The following is a 21,074-nucleotide window of genomic DNA, read 5'->3' as shown; positions in this document are numbered from 1 at the left end:
GAAACCCAGGGGTTGGATGTTGCTGAGAAGTCAAAGCATTTTTAATGCTGAACACCAATGGCTTGTAAACATGTGTTCCCTGCAGATTGTAAGGGGTTTCTCAGGGTACAAATGGTGTGTGTTTATTTAAGGGTTTAGGTGTCTAGCTCCCTGCCATGTTGATGTCAGTGGTTATTCTCTAAAAGAAAGGGACAGTGTGTCTTTTGTTTACTTCTCGAGGCTTGACCTCAACGGCATATTGAGATATCTGTGAGGGAACTTTTCGGCCACCCCACCCTGATTTCATCAGACCTTCCACAGTTTTACTGAGAGCTTTGCCGTTAGTTCAACTCCCAGCTGTTGTTATTGTCTCTCAATATATGCAATATGCATATGCAAGTAAAAATGTAGCCCCTCCTTACTAGGGGTGGGTCAGAATATTCGATTTTTCGATTATTCATTCCTGAGGGTCAAAATCGATTTTGAACATTTGGACCATTAACATTTTTTCCCATTCAAATATAAAGTTTTTCACAAGCCATAACTTCGTTTCCCTGCTAACGCCTGAGGGTTTGAATAATACTTGGAACAATCATTACCTTTCCGTAAGGTTCTTCTCACTCCTCCAGTATATAGGACGGACCTTAGCTACGACTTGGCAATGGGAGGTATTCTAGTCGCTCAGCTATGAGCCAGAGAGCTAACGTTATGCATTGTACATATTTATAATTCGAAATTCATCCCAGCCTTTATACAACAGATACAACAGGTCTATAGCATATAACCGCGTTGTCTGATTACAGTTTAATCATTTTTCACAATTTACCAGCTCTCGTTTTGAAGACCGACACTGCGGCATTCGTTTCAATGAGATTTGTGACGGCCTTCCTACAACATAAAGTGTACATATTTATCATTTTTAATTCATCCCAGCATTTATACCACAGATATTAGTTCATACCACCCACTGATTATTCGACCATGAAAATTTTGAGTTATTCACATCCCTACTCCTTACAATGAAGCAATCGTCCATGGAAACTTGAATCTGTTATTGTTGTCTTTGGTGGCCCCAGTCTGAATGGGTTCTGAAACATAATTAGATTAAATTGATCAGGCCTTCATGGTAAGATTTCAAAGACAATGTTATCAATTATAAATCTTAGGTTTCTTTATGACATAACTACAACACCATTAGGAAAGTATCATCAATGCATTCTGCTTGTTTCTGTTTGTCTGTCATGCATACGGATCCTGTGTCCTTTCCTAAGAACTGACCTTAGGACTAGCTGGTGTGTGGACTGGAGCCTGTGTCATTACTCATCAGATCACATACACACACCCGCGCGCACACACACACACACACACACACACACACACACACACACACACACACACACACACACACACACACACACACACACACACACACACACACACACACACACACACACACACACACACACACACACACACGCGCGCACACACTGTATGCATGCATGCATGCTTGCTTGTCGCTACATGTTAGTTATGTAAACACACAAGCATGCTTCCATGCACAGCTATATTACGTTACATGTACTTCATTGTACTGGCTCTAGTCTGTGGCCTGTTGGCAATAGCTTTCGCTCTTTTTTTTCTTCTTTTGTTTTTTTCCTTCTTCTCAAAGCACTGGATCATATGGTAATGTCTGGTCCTTGCTGTCTTAACAAAGTCCGGACAGGGCCTGGGAAGCAACAATAGGGGCCAAGATGGGCTGAATAAGGGGGGTTTGGGTGGGGGTGGGGGGCGGGGTGGCTGGAAGTGAGATTAGCATGAGAAAAAAGGCCTGTCTCACTCCCTGAGTCTCTTCTTAACACGTTGCCCGCTTCCTGTGTTGTCCGCCTCGGATGCAGGACAAGTCACTTCCTATCAAAGACGTATTTTGTTTCCCTATCTGTTCATGAGAACTCTTTCAGCAATAGTCAACTGTAAAATGATGACATGCATGGGAAATATGCTTTAAAAATTGCTGATATTATTTAAATAAGGGGTCTAGAATTTTTTATGTTATGATATCCAGTTGGGTAACTCTAATTTGATAGCCATTGGTAGTATACCTTTAATTATAAATAAATAGAATATACTGAATTGGATAACTATGCTGTCTATTTGATGGAGAGTAACTAGAGCAGAATGAAGGTTGTAGGTTACCGTTGGGAGTGCGGTGAGTGCGCTCAAGCCAATCTTCCCCGCTTGTTGCCAAAGCAGATGGAGCTATCTCACGAGAGAGGGCTCCTTATCTCCCCCATAAAGCTCTTTAACCTTCCGGATCAGTCTATATACTCCAGTCTAGATGACTCTTTCAAAACCCAGAGAGCTGAGTAACCGTATGAATCAGAGAAACGAGTGTGTGTGTGTGGGGGGGGGGAGGGGGGGAGAGAAAGAGAGAGAGAGAGATCAGGCCCTTCTATCTTGCTCACATTTTCCAATTTACCTCCCTCTTGTTCTCGTTCTCTCACTCTCATTGTCATTTGTCCTGCTCTTCTCTTTTCAAACACCACCCCCACCTCCACCCCCAGCGCTCTTCCGCTCTGGTCCGTGGGTGTACAGGGCTCTAAGAGCCTTCTGATTGCAAGGGCCATGAGGAGGCTCAAGCCGCGGAGGCGTTCATAGCCCTGGGCCCTCAGCCTCCAGAGTGGTCTTGTTCCCAGGGTGGTAGTGGCGGCGGCGGCGGCGGCGGCGGCGGCATGTTGTCATGGTGCAGCCAGAGAGTGCTTCAGTGGTTTCTGAGCGTGCTCAGGGTGCAGGTCTGGCCAACAACCAAACAATGGCGCTCCGCAAAGACAGGATGGAGGAGTGCGCCGCGTCAGCCCGTCGGATAGCGGTGTTGTTTACTGACCGTACTTGGGCTTCCTGTGGCTATCGTAGCCGCTAGCAGGCTACTATCATCATACAGCAGGATGACTCGGGGGAAATGAGAGTGTCACAAGCATTGAATCTCTATCTTTTATACCTTAATAACTCCTTTATGTCTGTTCTCTTGGACAGTTGCCTAGTTCGATAATGGAATGGTTGAATGGCTGCTGAGCTCAGCGACATGTTATCCTTTGATCTATGATACAGTAATAAATTGTGTGTAAAAATAGTCCTATGAGTCGATTACCTTTTAATCTTGTCAGGGAGGAATTAGTTGGTTCAGGGACGTATCATTCAACTGTTCATTGTGGAGTAGGTTTTAGACACCTTAAGAAGCGCACACAGCGAGATTATGAACTCAATTGTCAAAAAGATCTAAGACCAAAAAATACATGAATGATTTATAATTTAAATAAATATCTTTACTTTACAGTGTGAAGGTGTTCTTCTTAACTCATTACGGTGTACATTTCTTAATTTCTTACCCCCCCCCCCCCCCCCCCCCCCAGTGGTCAGTTCGCCGTGGTCAGAAGATGCCGGAACCGAAGCACGGGCGCGGAGTACGCCGCCAAGTTCATCAAGAAGCGCCGGAGCCGGTCGAGCCGGCGCGGGGTCACGCGCGAGGACATCGAACGCGAGGTCAACATCCTGAAGGAGCTGCAGCACCCCAACATCATCACGCTGCACCACGTGTACGAGAACAAGGCCGAGGTCATCCTCATCCTGGAGCTGTGAGTGGTGGTGGAGCTCTTCCCTCTCTTTACTCTCATCTGGTCAGGCCCTGTCGGTTTGCGTAGCCTTTGTTCACAGTCTCAGTTAGGGCTTTGCGATTCATCTCATTTTGATGGCGATTTAGATTTTGGGTAAAACGATCTCCATTCTTTTCGTTATGTCTCCATTAACATTTTCTATTGGGGGAAATTTCTCAGTTACTGAGTGTTCTTTTGGAGAGAAATGCTGAATAAATAGATAATTGTTTGAATAGTCGTGATTATGATTTTTTCCATAATCGAGCAACCGCAGTCTCAGTATTTCACAGGCTTTACGGAAAAAACCCTGGCACATAACCTCGAAGCACACGGCCGTGTCAGGACGGACCCAAAATAATGTTTTTGTGGGGTTTGCGTCTAAAATTGACTTGATTCCAAAAACGCTGCCTGCTACATTTGGGACCCGTGCACTTTGCAATGTTAAAACAGTGGTGCGCTAAGAATGCCGAGCGAAATGCCAGTCTGTTTGCGTTGTGCTTAAGTCTTGTCGACCAACTTCTGATGAAGCAGGTGCGTTGTAAGCGCAGACTTCCAATATTTTGACATGATTTCGACTTCAACCTTCAGTGAAACGGTTGTTTGGGTTAGGTACATGCATCCAACATTTGCCCTCAACGATGGACAGTAAAATGTACAACCAACAACAAAGTGAAGGCAACGAAATGAAAGCGAGTTAACAACCAATACCAATTAGAACTGGCCCTAAGGTGGAGAAGCAAGGGATGCAATCTCTGAAGACAATGTGAGTGAAAATCAGTCGCTCAAAGGCGTAATCTGGTACTCTACATAAGTCATTATGAGATCGGAATCAAATAGATGTCATGAAACACGTGCGCCCACACACGTGTGCGCAAGCATGCACAGGCACACGCACACACATGCCCACACATGCCCTGATGCTGAAACAAGAACAGACACTCACCCACCAGCCACTCACACGCAAGTAACTGGGGGAGCTGCAGAGTGGTCGGACCGGTTTTTCGAGGTAACTGGAAGCGCTCAGGAAACATGATCATTTACACACACATTCCCATTCGGTGGTTTCAACCAAATCCTTTTGATCCAAAGAGACTTGGCAATTGCCGTCATGACAGAATGCGCTCGCACACTTTGTTCAGTTGATCTCGTGAAAAAACGAAACCGGAAAATCAGAACTTGCCAATGCGTCAGAGAAAAAAAAGAGGATATTAGAAATTATGATGTTTTTAAGAGATACAAATATAAAGTGTGGAATAGTGGCGTGGAAAAGAAGAAATTATCTTGGATAAAAATATATATTCGTACAATATGTTTTTATAGCATTCTTATCAGCTGAAAAAACTATTCTATTATAGTCTGGCTGCTTTTTTTCAAGGCATGTTGCTGTTGTGTTGCTAGGGGGATGATTATGCTTTAAGAGTAGGTCATATTGGAAACCTTTTGTGTGGGTACATTCCTGCCACCGCAGTGAAACCTATTACCATCGCAAACAATGAGTCTGACACACATCTTCAGAAGATCAGAGCTGCGGTACAGTATTCCAACCCTAATGATAAAACAATATTCTGTTTCCCGCAAAGGCAGAGCAATATATTATTTTATGATCAACATTTTTATTACTGCTTTAGTTTTTATTACCCATATATAAAAGTATTAGTAATGTAGTTATCTCTGATCCAGGAATCCCACTATTTTACAAGTATCTTCTGATCCAGCAGTCCGACTGTGTTTATAGCAGAACTTCTGGGGGGAGATCGCACAGAGCCTCGACCTGGAAACTAACATCTTCGTGGGCCGTAGTTACGCCTTGTTTTCTGTTTCATAATGGACATATTCTACCGAAGAAAAGTCATTCACACGAGTGGGTGGAGCATTCAGAAGCGGTTTTTAGTATGCATAGTGTATTTCTAGAGGCCAGTCTACGTGGTGTTGGTTTGAAACCTTTTAGACATTTATTTTACAGTTCACCACTGCTGCAGTTTGTGTTCACCAATCACTACAGATCCAAGCCGCCAGCATGGTGATTGGTCGAAACAAATACGTAGCAGAGAGAGTGTGACGCCTAATATCAGCCATATTAGCTATGAATCTAAAGTCGGATTTGTGAGACTAGTATTGTAGTAATGTGGCTCTCAGACCATAAAGTTGCCTCTGTGTGTTCCATTCCAGAAAAAAGCGTTTGAAACACGTAGAAGTGCTATTTAATATTCAGCTGTGGTATCCAGGCAGGAACCATCCATCCCACGGGCCTTTAAACACATATGTTTACATCCCGAAGCATCGGAACAGACTAAATCAACACTCTAATAATAGATTAGGACTGGGATGTTCCAGCTGTTCTATCCATTTGTTTGTGTGGGTGTGCGTGTTATGCTTACTGTTCACGTGGCGGCAATCAAGGGTGTGTGTGTGTGTGTGTGTGTGTTTTTGTGTGTGTGTGTGTGTGTGTGTGTGTGTGTATAACAGTTGGAGGAGAGAGTGTTAGCATGGAAGGGTGATTGAGCAGTTGATGACACAATAAACGTGGCCATAATTTCACCCATCTGTTTTCAGCCTCCTTTTCTCTCTCTCTTTCTCTTCTCTTCCCTTCTCTCTATCATCTCTCTCTCTCTCTCTCTTTTGTCTCATCTCTCTTTCATCCCTCTGATTTCGTTGGCCTTTCTTCCCCTCTGGATCCTCTCACTTCCATGCTGTGTACATAATGAATCTTTAGATCTCTCTCGATCGGTTTTGCTCCGTCTCCAACCCGCCATCTTACTCACCCATCACCCAGACTCGCAGCCCACCCGTCTACTGTGGACACGGGGAGAGGAAGAGCCGCCCAACCGTTAGATTGCGTGAGCTGTGAGGGGAAGATGACCTGTGTGCAAATCGTGACATTTGTTTAATAACCGACCGGATCCACGCAGCGAGGCATGGAGGAGATCTGTGAGGGTGTCGTACGACAAGAAAATAACCTTTTGCTTTGGTACATGGGTGTTGAAACAATGGGTCCTACTGGACATTTAATTGGAAATGGAACATTCAAAGGCCTGAACTATGAGACGGCAAACCTGTAGACATAAATGATACCGCGTTAAGGTTTTTGCGTTGACATAATTGTGTAATCCAGGGGAGGGAAGGGAACTGAGACACAATTTATTTGTTTATGAGGTTTTAAAGACCGCATTCTGTACGGCTAAGGTTTTTCATCACCATCAATACACGGCCATCTCCAATATGTGTTACAACAGACTTGTTCTGTTGGTCACAAATGTGGATCACGTATTCGTAGCATACATACATTTGAATAGGATGACCTCCCTGCGTTGCGACAATAAGGATGATGAAATTGGTGAATATCCAGTATTCTGAATTTCTAATCCCCATCCTTCTCTGGGTTTGTCTCTGGACCAGGGTGGCTGGCGGGGAGCTCTTTGACTTCCTGGCGGAGAAGGAGTCCCTGTCTGAAGAGGAGGCCACCCAGTTCCTTAAGCAGATCCTGGACGGAGTCTTCTACCTGCACACCAAGCAGATTGCCCACTTCGACCTCAAGGTACCGGGGCAGAGTCGTAGAGCAAATCCTTAATGTCACCAGTGTGTTTGACAAACCCTAACCATAACCGATACGGTACAAGATCAACAAAGATAGACAAAACTTAATATAACTCAATACCTCTGACATCATAACAGAACTCTTGATAAGACAAGTGATAATAGTCAGGAGGGGTAACTTTGAAGCCTATTGAGACTGTCTGGCTCTGCCGATCAATCTGGCCTTAACTAAAGTCATAAAAATGCTAGGACCAATCAACACTATTGTAGTATTACCAATCAGTGCTCGGGTGGCGGGTGCTCAGACAACAGTTTTTGTCTCGTATAGACTGAATTACAATGTTAAAAGAAAAAATAAAATAAACATAAATCTGCAAAGATGTTTTTTGCCAGAATAGATTGTTTTCGATCTACTTCCAACCGTGAAGGGAGCAAAATCAGATTGGCTAGAGATAATAGGACAATGTCAGCCAATGGAAATCAATTTCTTCCTGGCCAAGGAGAGTCAGATATTCATTGCAAAACGCAAACATGAATATCTGCATGGCCTCACAAGGCAAACAACCTCCAGTACCACTGCTTGAATTCTAGTCATCCATGCGTTCATGCAGGGATTTCAGTTCCGTTTTTATGTTCCTGTTTTTTCTGTTTTGTTTTACTTGGATATGAAACCAAACAACACCGACGCCTACATATAACATGAGAACGAAGGATTCCCTCCCCAAATCCTGGAATACGTGTTGTTTTTTTCTAATATGACCTAAACAGAAAGTTTTTTTGTGAATTCTTTCTTGGTATTTTATGCCTCAGTCAGAATTAATATTATTTAAATGAAACGTTGGAGTCGCTTGTGTTCAATGTTTTTATTTTCTGTGTTTGTTTTATAATTAACTCATCTTGGAATAATTATGAGAGTCCTGGCAATATATATATATATATATTTTTTTTTTTTTTTTTTTTGTAGATTTGAATCTATTAAAGGTCCTTTAATCATAATATAATCTATTTGAATTACCTCTCAGCTTGGTTCTTTTAAGTTTGTTTGATAAATGCTTGTTTGTGCTTTGGGTAGATGTGTAGAACGATGAGAGGAGAATGTCTTTGCTGGAGTAATGGTCCACCTAGAACCCACTAGCCGGTGGGGCTCACGGGAACCAAACACTGTAGCTGGCCCCAGGCTAAACTCTGCCATGTTCACTTAACAATAAGTTGGTTTAACAAGTCCCTTTGTGTTACTACAACCTGCACTCCTAACAGAGCAACCTAGTTTTTGGGTTGGTTTGGTTTTTTGGACACATAAACACGATATAATCTACAGGTTTTTTGGACATATAAACACGATATAATCTGGCTTACTTAAAATTGTAGGTAAGATTTGATAGTTGTAAAGAGAGACCAACATTTAAAAGAATAGCATCTCTGATTGACAGGCAAAATCGATTCCCTAAATCAATCATGGATGAGATGCCCTGATTGGTCAGAAATTAGCCTGAAGCGGTCTGAATTCTAAATTGTCTAATACAGAGGCAGGTGCAATTAACTGAGAACAGACATGAATCGGGGAGCAATTCAAACCCACTACGAACCCTTTAATGAAAGCATTGTACACGGAATCAAATCGGGGGAGCTAGTAGCTCATAGGGGCCGGCAGTAGCTCAGGAGGTAGGAGCGTGTTGGCTGGTAACCGCAAGGTTGCTAGTTTGTTGGCCGGCTCCTCATAGCTGAGCGTCGAGGTGTCCCTGAGCAAGGCATCTAACCCTAACTGCTCCCGACAAGCTGGTTGTCACCTTGCATGGCTGACACCGCCGTCAGTGTGTGAATGTGTGCATGAAAGGGTGAATGTTAGGCAATATTGTAAAGCGCTTTGGGTAAAAGCGCTATATCCAGTCCATTTACCATTTGTTGACGGGCCGCTGCTCTGAGCACAGCCCAGAAGTTTCAGTCCATTACGGTCTCACTATGAAACGGCTCTTGACTTGAAGCCCTTTGCTTGGCATAATGGTTTAATTAGCTCTTTGTTACACGGCAGATAAAGCACCAAGTAAGTTGCCGCATAATGTATTTCAATGCAATGTCGATCATGTTATTGATCCGCTGTTCCCTAATGGTTGAGGCACAACGCCTGGTGCACAAGGCTTAGCTGATATTTAGAATAACTTCCCTGCTAAACTACCAGAACCAACTTATCCATGCCAGAGATGCCCAAGACATCCCTGTCCTATTCCTCTGTTGGGTTGCTTGTATTTATTTGTGCCATTTTCTTCATTTGTGATTGACGTTGATCAAGTCAAGACATTACCCAGCCTCTTTCTATAAATTATTTGGAACTGCCCTTCAGATAATACGTCAATCTGTTCCTGTTCCAAATGAATATTGATTTAACAGTTTCAATAATAGCCATGGCCTTGGGACTAAAATCAAAACACTTGGCTCTGTATGACCCCCCACAATAGCTCTGGCTACTATAAGCGTCTCACATTAACCTTTAATCAGTTTAGTATCCTTCTTGGCTCGACAGCTAAACATAGAACTGTCATCTTCTCCGCACTGAGGGGTCCTTTTATTGCATTAGTACCGTTCTATTGGCGCCATCTTTATTCTCCCTCTCTGAAGCCCCTAAACCCATCGTCCTGTATCCGAACGACAAACTCCTTCACAACCAAAGTAAAGCTGATTAAAGGATGCATCCCGTTACCCAGAATGCAGAGCGTATGTCCCTTTTGGCTGTGCATCCGCTTCGTCTTTTGCCTCCCGTGTGTTCTCACCCGTTTCCTCGAGAGGCTTTCACCCCTGCTTTGCATGGGGATTTCCATGATTCCTGCCAATTGCTTCTCTTTTGTCCGCCGTTGTCTGCCGTTTGCTTTGACGGATCCCTCATACATTTTAATTACACGTTGGGAGGTGTGTTATTTCTTAAGAGACACGAGATGGCTCATTTAGAGCTAATAAGCTGATGGTTTGAGCCCCGACGGCTGGCTGATATCAACGTGAAATATCTGCATGGAAAACCACAATCTAGATTTAAATTGTCTCCTGATGTCTTTGTCTTTTGTCTGTGTGTGTGTGTGTCTCTCTCTCCTTTCCTTCCTGTCACTGTCACTCTCTTTGTCTCTATCTTTTTCTGTCACTCTATTTTGCATCTGGATCTCACTCTCACCCTGTGCCTCCCTGTCTCTGTCTCTATCGCTGTGTATCTCTGTCTCTCTCTCCAGCCCGAGAACATCATGCTGCTCAACAGGACAGTGCCTCATCCCCGAATCAAGCTCATCGACTTTGGCCTGGCACACAAGATCGACTTTGGCAACGATTTCAAAAACATATTTGGAACCCCAGAGTTTGTAGGTGAGTGTGCATTATGAGTTGGTTTCATGTTTGATGCAATATTATATTATGGAAACACACGTCTATAAACAATGCGTATTCACATTAACATTAACAGCTTATTTACACATACAACTACGGCATGTAGGTGTGTATGAGTATATACATAAATGGGCTCGGGCCCCTCCTAGGGTGCTGTGCAGTGCTCTTCTCTGCCAAACCCGGCCATCGGGACTTGGCGAGTGAGACATGATAATAGCCTTGATTATTCGAGGGCTGTTCTCACTCCCTTGCACGCACACACACACACACACACACACACACACACACACACACACACACACACACACACACACACACACACACACACACACACACACACACACACAGACACACAGACACGCACACACACACAGGGTTTGGGCCAGAGGACCCAGTAGGTTGCCCGCCCCTGAGTGACGCTGGTCTAAATAGAGAGATCACCACATGGCATTGGGCCTAAACTCTGGGTTCAACAGAAGGCCTGGCCACTGGCAGGATGAGCTAAAGGATGTGGCTGTTTTTGACTCAGGGCCTTTGATGGATAGTTCCTTAGGCTGGGCCTTTTAGCTTGTCGGATGTTGACTTAAGGTTTGATTAAGTCTTTGTTTAACACTGCATTTCTCATCTCTCCATGGAAAAGAATGGTGTGAAATGTAAGAAGGATGTTGTTTTGGTTTCATTGTTATAGTTTCACTCTGTACAAAGTGACCATTGTTAACTACTACCTCTGATTACAAAGATACTGCTGCTCTACCTCTTTGGTGTCATGTCAACCGTTTTAAAGATTACAAAAAATGTTTGGGGATTATGCAATGTTTCCATTCATTTAGAAATGTGGCCATTGCAGTCAACATATATTTAATTAATTATTTTTTCCATAATGAGTTATAAAACTGCATGGAGAATCCAAGCTGGTAGCCTCCTGTTCATCAGTTAGGATGTACAAGTCTAGTGTCTAATGAGTGTATTATAATAACCAGAGACATGGTTGTGTTGTGTATTTGCCTTCCAGCACCGGAGGTGGTCAACTATGAGCCACTGGGCTTGGAGGCAGACATGTGGTGAGTACACACACACACACACACACACACACACACACACACACACACACACACACACACACACACACACACACACACACACACACACACACACACACACACACACACACACACGTTTAATTGCTATGTATATATACATACATACATACATACATACATACATACATACATACATACATACATACATACATACATACATACATACACACACAGCACTTAAACCTGGAACACAATATTTAGAATTTCCCTTCTTTCTCTGGCCCCTGCTGTTATTGATTCAATTTATCGTCCATATATAGAGAGATTCAACAATGAATTTCTAGAACACCTGCAATAGGTGGGATTCATCACAACTGTGCTCATTGTATCTCTCTCTCTCACTCTCCCAGGAGTGTCGGCGTGATAACCTACATACTGTAAGTACCTAGACGGCCCCTAATGATGATGACGGAGGAGCATGGAAGAGCATTCCCTGTATGTAATGTGTTATGACCCGCCCAGCCCCAGGGCATTAGAACAGTGCATCCAACCAGCATTTGACATCATATGGAGACCTTCGTGAGGCAGCAAAGGGGTTAATGGCCCCTCGTTGGGGCCCCTCTGGGAGACGCAGTGCAGAAGGACACGCGAACGATCAGCATAAATTGAGGCCCTTACGGCACCGACACTGTAGACAATGATGTCCTTTCAAAACATGATGTCATTTTTTCACAGATTTAACTTCGGAATCACGATTTATTTAATGCAATTGAGACTAAATCGCTCTATTTAAATGCTCTAAGTATTTGTAAACTGAATGTAACTTAACATGCTAAAGTTAATATTTGTTACCTTTTTTGCAAGAAATGAATAACATTGCAAGAAATGAATAACACAATGTATCTGCAACTGGACACGCCGTTGCACACTCGAACACATACCCATTCCCTGCTGTCCGCCCACACAGTTATGAGGCCTTCAGTCTGGCGATGTGAAAATAGGCCTCGATACGTCTAGAATCAAGGCACCCTGCCTGTACCAACTACGCTCCCACAAGCCATGGTTTTACAATGCTATCAGTAGGGAAGGAAAAGAGAAGGAACCAATTACATTTTAAAGTACGGCATCTAGAAAAAGTTCACTTGAAAAAGTTGAGCGGGTTAAATGTTTGTTTTTTTATATCTATACAAATTATTATAATAATATAATTCATATATTGTAAAAATTACTGCATGTATTAACAAAAACCTCTCCCAAAGTGGGCGTATTTTATGGACAAAATGTTGAACAGGGCACTTATCTCTTCTGTGTTCACAGCCTTACTCTGGCCTAACCTGCTGGCAATGCTTGTTTGTTACGAACAGCTGCATCCCATTAGGTCGATAAATTACTAATTGCACCTGACATACAGTTGACCTTGACCACGGCCTGAAACGGTTGGCATGGCAATGGGCCTCATTCACCTAGCAGTCATCCTTGTTCGCAACGCTAGCTGGGTTACGCAACTGAATGCAGAACTGAATACAGAATTCCCCATTTCAGTTCCCCCAACATAGTAGGACAGTTGGTCATGATAGAAGGGGAATAATGGTTTGTTCTCTACAATCTCGAGATTGTAGAGAACAACCAACGCTACCTGTTTAAATCCTTTTGATTAACAGCTTCGTTGAAACCTTGATTCTGATTGGTCGATAACGGCATTCAGGGCTCTGTTATTTCTGAATAGCAGACCACTGCTATGAATAACGGACCGCAAGGAGACGTTATTTATGACCATAGATTCAGAACAGACAGAAGCGATTTATTTTGCGTAATCACAAAAAAACTAATTAAGTCAATAAAATCTATTCTTGCTATTGTTTTTGATTTCCTCAGCAGGTAGCAGTATAATGAGCAATAATTCCAACCTCTCTGCTTTGCATCAGGGTCCTCCATCAACCTTTCAAGCATGTATATCGCAATAATACATTAACATAATGTATCAGTGGGATACCCATATTATTTATTTATCCAGCATTTATTTTCTTATAAAGTCATAAATTATAAAGAGTGTGTGATCCAGTTGCCTGGACTTTATATCCCCTGATTAAAATCACACAAAATCAGATTGGGGAAACTAACATGATTTGTTAGTTTCCCCAATCGTGGTTGGTTTACTCATTCCTCAAGCTTCCTCTTGAGAAATCAGCTTTTCTCACACTGTGTGAGAAGCAGACATCCACTTTGTGTGTGTGTGTGTGTGTGTGTGTGTGTGTGTGTGTGTGTGTGTGTGTTGTACGGCATTGGTTTACACTAATTCTGTGTGTAAAGCGGCTAACCCTTCCTCACTTATCATGGTGAATTACCCCAGCCCTTTAGTTTCTATCATATCTCAATAGAACTCCTGCCATTGAAGTAAAGTGGGCGAGGGAGCCGTCCAGCTGGGGTTTCACAGGCCTGTGTTTGATTTAAAAACCCCTTAGCTTGATAGCACGTCTCGGCTAATCAGGCTCCGACGATAGCGAGCCCTATAATCAGCTTGCAGTCACTCAGAGCTGACTATCTGCCCTACCGTTCTCAGGGCCCGAGCCCAATCAATGCAGCCCATATTGAAATGCACTGCTGAATAACAATCTCAATCCACTCCTTTGTTGCTTTGAGTCTGAAAACAAAGACAAAGACAGAAGCCACCATGGTGATGAGACCGGGCTGTGAAATAGTTTCCTTGTGCTGCACACCCAATCGTTTTTTAACCATTTTTACCTTTCTTTGTCGACCTTTGACAAGCCCGGTTGTTTTCTCCCCCCCCCCCCCAGTCTAAGCGGCGCCTCCCCCTTCCTGGGCGACAACAAGCAGGAGACGCTGGCCAACGTGTCGGCCGTCGACTACACCTTCGACGATGAGTTCTTCAGCAACACCAGCATCCTGGCCAAAGACTTCATCACGCGGCTCCTCATCAAAGACCCAAAGTAGGCGTCCGCCCTTCCCTCTCCACACACACAGCCTGAGACGCTGTTCTCTGGAGGACTTGCTATTTGTAAATCGGCATGTATATTTTTAACATGCGATTTATTTCTGTGCAGCACTCAAACGGAAAACGGGTACAAATACAGTATACCAAAACAGGCCATAAATCATCCGGGGTAAAATCAAAAGCAGCATGCCAGTCCGAGCTGGCCCCGATCTCGAGGTTCTAAAAATCGCACCACGTCCTTAAAGAACAGGAAGGCTTAATGGCACCTAAGTACCTCAGTAAAACGAGTGTTGCGCCTGTCATTTTCTCAGTAACACTAAAGCACATGAGATGTGCAACTCATTGTTCCTGTATAGGCCACCATTATAATGTGACTGTCTCTGGCGATCCATCCATCCATACGCACCTGCAGCCAAGCGGCCTATTCCATATTGATCCCCATTATGAGCAGACACTATTGATTAAAAGGTATTTCATGGTAAATCCTGCAGAAGAGCGGCGATGTGTAAAAGTCCTGGTGACCTTGAATGGAATACAGGGGTATTCCATTCACACAGATGCACACTTGAGCCTTGTTTGACTCAAACGCCAGGCAGAATAAGGCAGGGATCAGTGCTACATTCTGCTGATGGTAGTGTTCACCAATCGGAACAGGGTTTAAGTCTGTTCTTCTATGCTGGCTGTGAGCTGATGAATCAAAGACACGGCATTACTGATTGTAGTAATATTATAGCACAATTGATAACACACACACTCACTCACTCACTCTAGATTGGCCCAATGCTGAATACTCATGCATTTGCAGTTTTATGAGTGTTAGGAAGTGGGTCTCTGCGGGCGATACTGTTTGTATCTCCCTGAAACAGAACCACTCATCGCTAAAGGTTTTGCCCATGAAATCAGAAGGGAGATCTTAAAGATTGGTCGGTTGGTAGGCTCACCGTTATGCTTACTCGTCAGATGATTAGATCTGGTTTATTTCGAAGGTCAGCACAAAAGTTATTTAAAGGTGAATTGAAAAAAATAAATAAAGAATGTTAAAATGTAGCTTTGCTTGTAATATAGTTTGTAAAATTAATAATAAATTCACAAATGCCAGATATTATTGATTGGTGTTGACGGAGCCATCCAGATGTTACCATTGACATTGATAAATGAATGTGACCAATACCAAGCTCTTGCCTTAATCTGTCTCCTGTTTAACAGAAAGCGGATGACCATTAAAGACAGCCTTCTGCATCCCTGGATTAAGGTTTGGATTGATTACACTTGCTATTTCAGATATATTCAGATATTAAATTGATCACCAATATAGTTGTTGCTGGTCATTTGTTTTATACGTTGTCAAATATCATTGTGAGGTTGGATGAATTGCGTGTTTTTTGACGGTATCAAATATTTAGCTTCGACGTTTGCTTCCGCATTATCCAGTTGGTCAGCGTATGTTATTTCTTATTGTTCATGCTTCTCAAAGGCACCATCAATGCCAACAAATGACAGTAAATGTCCGCTGTTCTTTGTCCCGGCAGCCAAAAGACAACCAACAGGCCCTGAGCCGCAAAGAGTCTGCGGTCAACATGGAGAAGTTCAAGAAGTTTGCCGCACGAAGGAAATGGAAGGTGAGACTTGGTCATCTGGGCCTCCTCCAGGGATTATAACATATTTTATACCACAATGATAACAACCATTTATTCAGGATTAGAAATACAAATTGATAGCATGGAGTAGAAGTTTACTGAGTGGCATACAGCAGCATGCTCAGTGATAAACATGGTGAGCTGTATACCAGTTGAAGTGTTACTCTTAAGGTGTTTCTTCCATTCTCTTCCAGCAATCTGTGCGTCTCATCTCCTTGTGTAACCGGCTGTCTCGTTCCTTTCTGTCACGAAGTAACATCAGCGTGGCGCGCAGTGATGACACGCTGGTAAGGCCTGGGAATCGCTAACAGCAATACAGTGACTGGCTGTGGTGAATGTATTTAATGTATTGGATGTATTCAAATAAGGTTAACTTAATTAAGTTTGCCGGTGACAAGCTTGTGGCCCAACACGGGCTATATCAGTCCTGTACCTTCTATTATATTTTCTCTCGGTCGGTCTGTCTCTCTCACTCTCTCTCTCCCCCTCTCCCTCTCCCTCTCTCACTCTCTCACTCTCACTCTCTCTTGCTCTCTGTCTCTGTCTCTCTTACTTTCTCTCTGTCACTCTCTCTCTTTCTCTCTCTGTCTCTGTATTTTGCTCTCTCATTATCTCGCTCTCGGTCTGTCTCTCTCTAACTCTCTCTCTCGCTCTCTCTCTCTCTCTCCCTCTCTCTCTCTCTCTCTCTCTCTCTCTCTCTGTCTCTCTGTCTCTCTCGTGTGTGTGTGTTTGAGTGTTATTCTCTCTTCCATCCATCTTCTTCCCATGGCTTTGTGCAGTGAGGCGACCAGCCGAAGTTAGACCTGTCTCCGTAGCGCTCCTCAAAAAGACTCAAGCCGATCCACTGCACACAGAAATACATCTTGTTCCCCTTATATCTTCTTGCCAACGAACCACCGAAATGTTGCTTTATTTTTGTAATGTTTTGTATTGTGTGTGTGTGTGTGTGTGCATGTTAATGCCTAACTGCTTGAAACAGTGAGACAGGTCGTGAGTCAGAAAGGCTGTCTGGGGACAGCTTTATAAAAATCCTTCAGCCAGAATCCTTAAATAAGAAATCAGGGAACTCGGTTTGACTCCTCCATGAATATGTGATCATGCTCGCTCCAAACAGGACGAAGAAGACTCCTTTGTGATGAAGGCCATCATCCACGCCATCAATGACGACAACGTGCCGGGGCTTCAGCACCTGCTGGGCTCGCTGACGAGCTACGACGTGAACCAGCCTAACAAGGTGAAGTACGCACGCACACATCATCACACACGCACACACACACACACACACACACACACACACACACACACACACACACACACACACACACACACACACACACAAGCACACACACAAGCACACAGACACATACATCACACACACACTCACCGATATGTTCACACTGAAAAATCAGCACGATTCCATTCCCTACGGATCAAAAGCTTCTCCACACCTTGTCTGCATTAATAGGTGGAGGCCCCTGTTGCTTTTTCTTCGTTTAATGTGTTCTCATCAATCTTGGCTCGCGCACAAAACACAGAAAACGGCTTACCAGGCACCCTGTTAGTCAGAATCTGTGTCTGTGCCTACGATCTGGCCACATAACACCATGCCCACCCACCCCACCCCCCAGGGTTTAAACAGAGGTCAGTGAAGAGTGGATTACAGTGGGAGTTCCCTGTAGCTGGATCTTCTGTAATTAACTCCATACCTCATTGTAGCGGCCTGCAGGCAGAAACGCCAGCAGCTACTTGTGCTGCTAGCCAGTCTGAGATGGCAGTCTAAGATAACCGTACTCATCCGAATCCCCTGAAGCTTGTTGCCAAGATATCTAAGGATATATAAAACCCTATCTCCACCAGATATAAACACCACCTTGGTGTGTGTGCACATGAGTGTCTGGTTAGGAAAAGAGTTCAGATGAACTTTGCTTTGCTTTGGCATTCACACTTCATACCGCTGAAGGAAGATCGTGTTGAGCTCAGAGGATTCCTCTGCCTCTCCGCGTTTCTACCTGACGGGAGAGGAGATGAAGTCTGTTGACAGGACACAGAGGTGGAGGGGAGAGAGGGGAAGAGATGGGGAGGGCGGGAAGGGGGTGGAGGGGAGGGGAGAGAGGGGAAGAGATGGGGAGGGCGGGAAGGGAAGGGGAGGGGAGGGGAGATGAAAGGAGGGGACAGGAGAGGAGGGGAGTGGAGGGGAGAGGAGAGGAGGGGAGTGGAGGGGAGAGGAGATGAGGGGACAGGAGAAGAGAGTAGGGGAGATGAGAGGAGGGGAGATAATAGGAGAGAAGAGAGGTGGGGAGAGGAGGGGAGGGGAGAAGGGGGATGTAGAGACACTAACAAGCTCAGTAGGGTGTGGAGGAAAAGAGGGAGGGGGAGAGAGAGAGAGAGGGAGTCATGGAAGTGAAGAAAGGAGATGAGGCGAGAGTGAAACAAGAGGGCAAGAGTGAAAGGTAGGGATAAGTAACTCTGAGGATAGGACTGCATTGATAAACGATGGAGAGACACGCGATAGACTTAGAGGGATGGTGAGGAATGTTAATGGATTATTAAGGGAGGAAATCTTACCAAACTAAATCCCACAAAAAAAGTCCTTGGGTGTTCAAAGTAGAAATGTCTCCATGTCCCAGTTTATTTATAGACACAGGCCCATCACTCTCATTTTTCTTTGATTCCTCCATTGCCTCGTTCTCTTCCTCTCTTTCTCACCTTTCTTTGTCCCTCTTTCTGTGTGTCTCTCTCTCTCTGGCTGCATTCAGAACCACTACTACAACACGCTGTCCCAGCTGTGCTGCTTTCACTCAATCTCAAACCCTTCAATACAAATCATTTCAAAAACAGGGTCGTTCAAAACATTTAAAAAGCCTTGAAAATGATAATATTGGAAGGTACTGTTTGTGTTGGTGCTTGTGTGTTATTTGTTTGTTTCACTTGTGTGTCCGTGCTCGTGTGTGTGCGTACCTGTGTGTGTGTGTGTATGTGTGTGCAGCACGGGACCCCTCCTCTGCTGATAGCGGCAGGCTGCGGGAACATCCAGATCATCGAGGTGTTGATAGCGAAAGGCGCGGAGATCAAGGCCAACGATAAGGTACTCACTCACTCACTCCCCTCTGTCCCCGACGCGGGACGCCAGGCCACGGGCCGGGCGCACATAAAGCAACGCTCTCTCTGCCGCCTCATGAACCATGAAATACAGCCTCTTACCGACGCTCACTGGGTAGCTACCCAAAGGCTTCACGGCGTTGATGGATCACCACCAGCGGAAGTGACAGACTGATGACCACTCCCCCACTGCTACCAGCGGCTGGACAATCCGATACACACGGCCCCCTACTTTGTATATCCCCATGACAATGCGAGGGCCAGGCTGCTTTTCCAGTCGTTTTGATATAGAACGATAAGATGCGTTGCTTTTCTATGTCAATCTACATTGAAAAATGACTTAATTCAGAGCTTGTCCCTTATCAGACTCATTAGCATATTGTGGAGCAGATGCCTTTCTATATGTTTATTGGTGTCTGGATGATTAATCATCCAGACACATATTGCATATTGTATATTTAATTTAATATAACATGCACCTGATGACTTCTTTAAATATTCCTTACTATGGTCATTATAGTATAATTTTATGCTATTTTAAATTGGTCATGGAAAAATAAGACTTCCGTGCATTTTATTTTATATCTTTATATTATATGTATTCCATTGGCAATCCTTGTATTTCAAATTCCTGTAACGCTTTCGGTGGCAGGAAACTCAATATTTCCAGGTTCACTTACCATCAAAAAGATGCAAATTCAGCACATCTATGGGAAACGGGTTCCTCTGAAGCCAAGTTGGCCCATGGAGTGTTTTGGATGCGTTTGGTATTTACAAAGTGGAGGCTGCTGGTAGCGTCTGCCGCCAGACGATAGTGGCGCCGGTCGAGGTCATTGATAAATCCCGACGCATGGCTTTGCATTGAAACCCTTCACAGAGCGGGACCAACGCTATCTATTACGCAGCAAGACACGGACACGTTGGAACCCTGAAGTTCCTCCATGAAAACAAGTGCCCACTGGACGTCCAAGACAAGGTGAGTCACTCTCTTTCTCCCTCTCTAGCCTCTCTATCTTTCACACTCATTTCTCACCACGTTCTCTCTTTCTTGCACTCTCTCGCTCTCGCTGCTGCTCCCTTTCCCACCCTCTCCCTCTCTCCCGCTCTCCTTCTCTCTCTCCTTCTCTCTCTATGAGTTCTCTCTCATGCTTCACACATACACATTTTACTCGCATCAATCCATTTCAGTCCTCACACATTCCTGCATCAGCATCTTTTATGCACACAACCATGCACACACCACCCATCCCATCAAACCAATCAAGTCTCACATGGATTTTTGTTTCACTCGTGACTTATATACGAACCAAGAAACGCACACAGAGTAACCAACACAAGCAAGCGGATACATAAACATGCATACATGTACACAAAGCACACACACAGCACCCACTAGAGGAGAAAATCAGTAGCGGTGGAATTTCTGTTGCTGTTGCCATAGAAACAAGACTTGCTGAATAAGGGTGTGTGTGTGCGTGTAAGTGTGTGTGTGTGTTTGCGGTGCCCTCATGTAGGTTAAACTGCATGGGTGTGCACGCCTGCTGTTAATGCTGGTGATTTTGTTGGGTCTTGCTTGTAAAACCGGATCGGTCAGCCCTTATCCTGGAGCGCTGTAGAAATCTGTCCAATTAACCCCGACTGCATTTGATCGCCTGATGGAGAGTAAACACCGCACGCTCCTCCTGGAGTTCACTTAGCATGAGTTATGGACACAAAGCCTGCATGTGTGTGTGCGTGTGTGCTCTCAAGGCTGCCTAAGCGCATGCTTGTGTCAGCAAGTATTCTGAGTCTTCAGAGTATTTATCTAACTGTATTTATGAAC

General features: G+C 44.2%; 1 protein-coding gene across 2 annotated transcripts in view; it reads left to right on the top strand.

Moving 5' to 3' along the window:
* The window catches only part of dapk1 (death-associated protein kinase 1), a 50,350-nt gene that overhangs the window by 12,109 nt on the left and 17,167 nt on the right, over positions 1-21,074 (top strand). For both annotated transcript variants that reach the window (XM_079737662.1, XM_079737663.1), the window contains exons 3-14: positions 3,387-3,608; positions 7,023-7,161; positions 10,373-10,502; positions 11,536-11,584; positions 11,974-12,000; positions 14,359-14,511; positions 15,723-15,768; positions 16,046-16,135; positions 16,348-16,440; positions 17,268-17,387; positions 19,140-19,238; positions 20,130-20,228. In XM_079737662.1, coding sequence (XP_079593788.1) covers positions 3,387-3,608; positions 7,023-7,161; positions 10,373-10,502; positions 11,536-11,584; positions 11,974-12,000; positions 14,359-14,511; positions 15,723-15,768; positions 16,046-16,135; positions 16,348-16,440; positions 17,268-17,387; positions 19,140-19,238; positions 20,130-20,228 — 1,267 coding nt within the window. The remainder of the gene's footprint in view (positions 1-3,386; positions 3,609-7,022; positions 7,162-10,372; positions 10,503-11,535; positions 11,585-11,973; positions 12,001-14,358; positions 14,512-15,722; positions 15,769-16,045; positions 16,136-16,347; positions 16,441-17,267; positions 17,388-19,139; positions 19,239-20,129; positions 20,229-21,074) is intronic.

The sequence above is a fragment of the Pollachius pollachius genome (assembly GCF_949987615.1).
Source record: "Pollachius pollachius genome assembly, chromosome: 1".
Taxonomy (NCBI): Eukaryota; Metazoa; Chordata; class Actinopteri; order Gadiformes; family Gadidae; genus Pollachius; species Pollachius pollachius.
The sequence above is the reverse complement of the archived record's forward strand: the minus strand, read 5'-3'. Positions and strand labels throughout refer to the sequence as shown.